The sequence below is a fragment of the Perognathus longimembris genome, chromosome 3 (genome assembly GCF_023159225.1).
Source record: "Perognathus longimembris pacificus isolate PPM17 chromosome 3, ASM2315922v1, whole genome shotgun sequence".
Taxonomy (NCBI): Eukaryota; Metazoa; Chordata; class Mammalia; order Rodentia; family Heteromyidae; genus Perognathus; species Perognathus longimembris.
Genome location: NC_063163.1, coordinates 66,580,778 through 66,587,987, shown reverse-complemented (window position 1 = coordinate 66,587,987; position 7,210 = coordinate 66,580,778). Strand labels below are relative to the sequence as shown.

Below are 7,210 nucleotides of genomic sequence, written 5' to 3'. Positions count from 1 at the left end.
GAACACTCAGCATGGGGAGTGGGGGTGTGGGGGAGGCAGGCCAGGGATGGTGACATGTTAAAAGACCATAAGTGTGTTGGCGGCCGGCGGCAGTGCAGCTCAGTGGCCTGCTGGGCAGTTGACTAGTAGAAGGCAAAGGTCATAAGGTTTCCTACATGGTGGGCAGGAGTGGGGGACCTTCTCCCCCAAGCACACACTGACCCCCATCCCTCCAGGATGTCGCTAGGATGGACAGAGCCCACTTTCCCAGAGGCCAGGCACCAGGGGAGGGGGACTTGGTTTTATTTTGCTTTGAGACCCCAGGGGAAGGAATATTTCTCCTTTGCTTCTGGGGAGCAGCGCTCTGGGGCGCTGGCCACATCGGTGCCCAACCCAATTTCTAGACCTCTCCCATCAGCTTCTGCTCTTAGGATCACAGACTTCCAAATAATGTCCTATTTTGAGCCTTGACCAGCAAGGTCTTGGGGTCAGTTAGGTATGGAGTGCAGGCAGATGGGTGCTTTCTCTCTGATGGAATTCTCGGGAGGGTGCCAAACCCTGGGACCCACTCAGCGGCTACAGCACATTCTGGCTTCCGTAGTTCAAATGTCCAACTCCAGCGCAGCACGGTTGCAACTACCTGTAATCCCAGCATCTAGGAGGACTGAGATCCAGGCCAGCCTGGCTCACATGGTCGTCCAGAAGAACAAGAGAGAAATGCTCGCCACATTGCAGGCATGTGTGGGGCTGGATGGGCAGTGTCTGGAGAAGGGATGTGGGGGTCGGGGCTAAAGAGCCACATGGCTGTCCCAGGCCTGGGCCGTCACCACCTCCTGTAGTCCCTGCTTCCCACTAGAGGCGGGCCAGGCAGGGGAATGAAATCTCCTACCACAGGGCTTTTCCCCGTGGGTGCTGACTGGAGTATGTCCTTCCTGTCCTCTACTTGCGGGCCTCGCCCTTGGCCCTCACCAGCTCTCACTCACTAGGGCAGGGCGAGGTGGGCGCAGGTTGGACGGGCACTTACATGGCTGTTGAGTAAGCCGCTTTTGTGTGGTGTGATTCCTTCGCTTTTTTGGAGGTTTTCAATCGCCATTTCAAGCTAAAGAACATGTGTGCAGCAACAAAACAGAAAGTGGAAAAGGAAAAAAGGAAATCAGATGGTTAGCGTCAGCCAAGATTGTTGTTAATATCCACATAACGATTTGAGCGCCGAAGATAAGTAAGCACGAGGCTGGACACGGTGGGGCCGTGTGTCACATGCAGGAGAGCCAGCAGCTCCTGGGGACACAGTGGCAGAAGGGAGTCCCACCAACAGACTTGGTGTGGCATCTGAAAGGGTTAGTGGGCATGCGCATGGATGTGGGAGGCCCAGACCAACCTGTGGTTGCTATGGAAGCCTGCTCCCAGCATGCAGGAGGCAGAGGCAGGAGGACCACTGAGCTCAGGCTAGCCTGGGCTGCAGAGCGAGCCATCAATGACAACACATGGGCGTGGGATGCTCCTGGGGCTGGGGCAGGACCAGGAGTGGGGTGTGGGCAGGCCAGGTGGAGCAGCTGGCGTGGACGAGGGGGGGGGGCACCGAGGTGGGGCCGAGAGCAGGCAGGTTGTAAGCAGCTCACAGGCTGCCAGCTTCTGGTACCCTTGGGGCAAAGTGGGGCCAGGTGGGCGCCTGCAAGAGGCAGAGACCGAGAGCGGCTGGCTGGAAGTCCCCGCAGGAGCCCTGCCTCTCCCTCACAACCTTCCCCATGGCTCCTCTAATGACTCCTTCATACTATTGCAAGTTTTTAAAGCCTTTCCAAAAAAACACAAAGGAGTTTTTCTGGTTCATTTTCTTTTTTTCTTTTGTAAATTGGCTTATAACAGGCTTCTATGGGGCCTGTGTTTTTAAGAGTTACAGTTGCTGGATGTTGGTGGCTCACACCTGCATCCTAGCACTCAGGAAGCTGGGATCTGAGCATCATGGTTCAAAGCCAGCCCAAGCAGGAAAGTTTGTGAAACCCTAAGATCTCCAATTAACCACCAAAAAGCCGCTCAAGTGGCTAGCCTTGAGCAAAAAACAAAACAAAACAAAACAAAAGCTCAGGAACAGAGAGAGAGAGCTATCAGTATTTCCCATCCCACATTGGAAAAATGATCATCACCCTCCAGTGAACACCAGGACCTCTGCGGGTGAAGGCGAGCAGTGAGCAGGAGGAAGCAGCCCCCGGCTCCGGGGCTGCTTAGAGATGGTCAGCCAGGGCTGCTGGTGTGTTTTGATCTGTTACGTGGAAACCTGGGCAGCCGTGGACGCAGCTGGGAAAGGCCACGGTCTGGCTCAGAGCCCTGTGGATGTCTTTGCTTGCTGCATCACTTGATGACTGCTACTGCCTTAAGGCTTAGCTGAGCCAGGTGAGAGGCTCACGTGGGTACTCCTAACTTGGGAGGTGGGGGTGGGGGCAGAAAGCAGGAGATCCTGGCTCAAGGCCAGCCCAAGCATAGGGGCTCCTGAGACTCCATCCTGACTGGTGTCTGGGTGCAGGGAGGCACATGAGGGACCACCACAGCCCAGCTAGCTTAGGCATTAAGTGAGACCGTACACAAAAACAACCAAGCAAAAAGGGCTGGAGGAGTGGTTGAGGTGGTAGAGCTCCTGCTATCAATCGAGTGGTCCAGTCCAAACCCCAGCAACTGCCCCCCCTCCCCCAGGAAGATGCCACGAGGCAGAAGGTGCCAGCCTGAACGATGCCTCGGTGGCCTGGACCGGTGGAGAGGCCGCGCGGCACTGGGCCCCACACAGGTGAGCTCTGCTGACCAGAGACACCCACTGACAACCGGCAGCAGCCCAGCCTGAGGGGCCGCACCAAGAAAGAGCCCCCCAAAGCCAGCGACCATGTGGCCAGAGGGAAGTTGAGGCATGGTGGGAGGGTGGGGACGCATTCCAGTTCTGAGGACAAGTGGTCTCCCACAGAGAAATGACCAGGGACCAAGCAGATACACAGACATGGCCATGCAGACACAAAGGAGATGAGCGAGCTGGGGCAGAGGAAGGCTGATGTTGAACTTGTGATGCTGAGATGAAGCCAATCGGTTGAATATGCCCACATAGGGAAGCTGCCATGGAGAGCTGAGGGCATGAGAATCGCATCTCATCAGACACAGAGCCTTCCAGTAAGGGGGCAGGGCCCAGATCCAACTACAACGCAACCTCCACCTGATGCAGAAAGCATGGAAACTGCCCAGATGGGATGAAGACAGGAACCCACATATCCCAGAATCTCAACAGAGTTCAAATAAGTATGAGCACAAAGAAACCCATATATATATATATAGAGAGAGAGAGAGAGAGAGAGAGAGAGAGAGTTGTGAAGGCCTCAGGGGAGAGGATTTATGGTGGATGTGGGATCCTAGTATGATTAACAGCTAATTTCTCATTGGAACCCCTGAAGGTCTGAGGACCAGGGAACCCCACCTGTCGGTCTGCACATCAACACGGCTCCCCAAGATGGGCAATAATTTAACCGCCAAGACAATGTCATTATGCCAGAAGCCTTCATTTGGGTGTTCTCTGAAAACACTGTGCTCATGAAAGAGGCCAGACACAGGGGACCCCACAATGTGTGGGCCCTTTCCTGGGCACAGGTGAATCCACAGAGTCAGAGGGCAGACTGCTGCCTGCCGGGAGGGGAGAGCGGCCACGGGGAGCAGCGCAGGGTGGTGAGCGCACGCTGCAGCTGCTCAGAGGCGGAGGCGATGTTGCGTGCATCAATGCACTTAACGTGGTTTAAACAGTAACTCGTTTCCTTCCTCCCTTCCCACCCCCCTCGGTGGTACTGGTGTTGAACTCATACTTGCTAGGCAGGATTCAAACACCACCAGCCCCTTTTGCTCTAGTTATTTGAGATATGATGTTGCCTTCTGCCTGTCTGCCTGCTTCCTTCCCTTCCTCTCTCCCCACCATTTTATTAGTGTAGGTCCTGAGGCTTGAACACAGGGCCTGGACGCCGTCCCAGAGCATTTTCACTCAAAGTTGTGCTCTACCACTTGAGCCACATCTCCACTTCTGGCTTTTTGGTGGTTAACTGGCGTTAAGAGTCTCACAGACTTTCCTGCCCTGGCTGCATTTGAACCATGTTCCTTAGATCTCAGCCTCCTAAGTGGCAGGTGTAAGCCATGGCACCTGGGAAACAGTGGATTCTCTTAACGGGCTATTTACTGCCAGTTGTTTCTGCTACATCTTTTTCCCTTCCTTACAATGCAGGGGATAGAACTCAAGGCCTTGTGGTGGCTACAGGAGAACATGCACTAAATTCCCTGAAAACAGAGTTCCACCCCATACATACATCAGCACAACTGCACACGCACACACGCATACACACACACAACTATGGCCGCTGTACAGCTTCCAGGCATGGTGACATAGACCGAGGTGCTCTGTCCTAGTGAACACGCATGTATGAGGGCACAGCACTCAGCTGACCCATTCAAACGTGGGCCACGACATCACAGGGTGCATCTCAGTGTGTCAGGAGAGCTTGAACCCCACAGTCCTGGGCCAGGCCTGCCATGGAATGGCGAGCTCTCTTCACCATCCCTCGCCCTAGGGGACTTCCACAGTGAGGAGGAGGTACTGGATTTCCTAACACAGTGTTCCCAGTGGGCTGCCAAGGTGTGGCTGTGGCAGTGCCTACCTAACAAGCGGGAGTTCAAACCTAAGTACTGCCAAAAAAGGCCTGCTTAACAGTTGTGATGAGATGGGCGCCAGTGGCTCACTCCTGTCATCCTAGCTATCCAGGAGGTTGAGATCTGAGGACCATGGTTCAAAGCCAGCCTGGGCAGGAAAGTCTGTAAAGCTTTTATCCCCAATGAACCACAAGCTATAAACTTTTCAGAGACAACAGCAGAAAATCATCACAACATGCAGAGGGTTCGAGATGTCACATCAAAAGACTTCAGAAGACACAAAGACACTAATGTTTGCAGATCTCATGTCTGTCCGGGTGTGGTTACAGGATAAAGACTCGTCAAGCTGGGGTACCAGTGGCTCATACCTGCAAACCCAGCTACTCAGGAGGCTGAGATCAGAGGATAGCAGTTCAAAGTCAGCCAGGGAAGGAAAATTTATGAGACTCTTATTGCCAATAAACTACTCAAAAACAAAAACACAGAAATTGAGCCATGGCTCAAATGGTAGGTAGAGTTCTAGCCTTGACCAAAAAAAAAAAAAAAAAAAAAAAACAAGGATTCAAGGACAGCACCCAGGCCCTGAATTTAAATCCCAGGAAAGACACCTCCCCCCCCCGACAAAAAATCCAGCAGTAATAAAATGACCAACCTGGTTAAAGATAAGCACATAACCTATTCTGCCTATCACCGCAGAGCACCCACAAAGTGCAAATACAATACAGAGCCTTGGCCCCACGTGAGGGCTGGAGAGGCGCACATCTCAGCCATACCTGTCAGCGGGGACAAAATAAAAGGCCGACAACACCGAGTGCTGGCGAAGAAGGCAGTGCGGAGACTGTGGCACTGCTGGTGGGAGCCCCACTCAGGAGAGCAGTCTGAGGGGCTCTGATGGTGGCAGCAGGAGGGGGGGCCCCCAGAGGAGGGCCAGTGTCCCTGGGCGGGGCTGAGCTGGGCAGGGCTGTGTGGGCGGGGCTTCACTGGGCTGGGCTGTGTGGGCAGAGCTGGGGTGGGTGGGCGGAGCTGGGGTGGGTGGGCGGAGCTGGGATGGGTGGGGCGGGGGCCACGCTGGGCTGTGTGGGAGGAGCCGGGGTGGGTGGGTGGGAGGAGCCGGGGTGGGTGGGAGGAGCCGGGGTGGGTGGGTGGGTGGGGCTGGTAGGGCACACAGGTTGCTGGGTATGGAATGGTATTCAGGAGCAAGCAGAACCGATTCCAGGTTCCTTCCAGGGGCGATGGAGTCCCTCGGGTACCACTGGCCGAAGGAGCCAGCTCCCAGAGCTTTCGCGTTGTGACAGGCGCAAGTTAAGACCACTGTAGTGACCCACAACAAACTGTCAGCAGCCTGGGCCTGGGGGAGGGGAGCCCCCAGCTGCCAAGAAATACTGTGGGGAGCCTGCAGGGTGTTGTCTCATGTGCAGATCGCAAGGGGGGGTTATAGGAGGCCGCACCCCCAGAGGTCAAGTTCACCCTGTGTTCATTCCTCAAACACAGGTCCATGCAAGCAGAGCAGGTCAGTAACTGTGCAGCTTGTCTGGAGGGCCCTGCCCTATGGTCTGGCTCAGGCCAGTCTTCCCACAGATGGATGGCCGCCATCCCCAGGGCAACAATGGTAATGATGATGACACCACAGTGTTTAGAAGCCACTAAGGACAAACTGAGGTTAGTCCTGTGCCTGTACCTGGTCCCATAGCCTGCTGCGGCTGGCAGGACTTCAAACCAAGGCAGCCACCTACTAAGCAGCCTGCTGCTGCTCTAAGTCTAGCATGGCTCTACCCTGCTGGCCCGAGGGACTTTGTACATACCGTGGCTGGCGAGGACCGGGCAGTGTGGGCCAGGGAGTGTCTTGTGCCGTCCATCCCCCCGTGGATGAGGTAGGCTCCCGTGCTGGACACAATGGGGCTCCCTCCAACATCCATGGTGATGCCCACCATGCTGTGGGAGGGGACAGCTGGCGGGGACGAGGCTGCCACCGTCACCTGGCCACCACCTGGAGCCTCAAAATAAGAGGCTGCGCTGCTGGGGGCATACATCTGAGGCTCGGGGTTGTAGGCATAGGCTGTTCGTCTGTAGGAGAGAGAGACATCACGGTGGATCTTTGCCCAGGACATATGTCAAGCTCAGAGCCGGCACCTGCAGACACGTGGGGTCACAGGCTGACCAGCAGACAGCAAAGGGAGGAGCTCTGCATGGCTGCGTGCTTGCAGTGAGGGGGTGCTTGGAGATGACAGGGCTGTGACACGGGTCTGTTGCAGTGAGGGAAGAGCTGCGCGGAACTGGACACATCCCACATATGCACACACATGTGCACATGCCCTAATTCCTACACTGATGACTGAGTCATCAAAATCAAATGCAAGCCAAGGGCTTCAAGCCTCAAAAGTCACATGGATATACATCATTTTCTCCACAGAGTAGAATATTCTAGAAGTCCTTAGGCTGGGAATGGTGGTATAATTCTAGCCGTTGGAGGCTGAAGCAGGATTGCAAGTTCCAGGCCAGCCTGGGCTATGTAGTGAGACTCTGTCTAAAGCAAAACAAAATAAAGACCCGGAAAGTTCTAGAACTCCTGTAG

General features: G+C 55.0%; 1 protein-coding gene across 1 annotated transcript in view; it reads right to left on the bottom strand.

The window, feature by feature from the left end:
- The window catches only part of Rfx2 (regulatory factor X2), a 60,941-nt gene that overhangs the window by 13,660 nt on the left and 40,071 nt on the right, over positions 1–7,210 (bottom strand). The window contains exons 5-6 of the mRNA XM_048341888.1: positions 6,441–6,702; positions 1,004–1,078 (exon numbers count right to left, since the gene is read on the bottom strand). Coding sequence (XP_048197845.1) covers positions 1,004–1,078; positions 6,441–6,702 — 337 coding nt within the window. The remainder of the gene's footprint in view (positions 1–1,003; positions 1,079–6,440; positions 6,703–7,210) is intronic.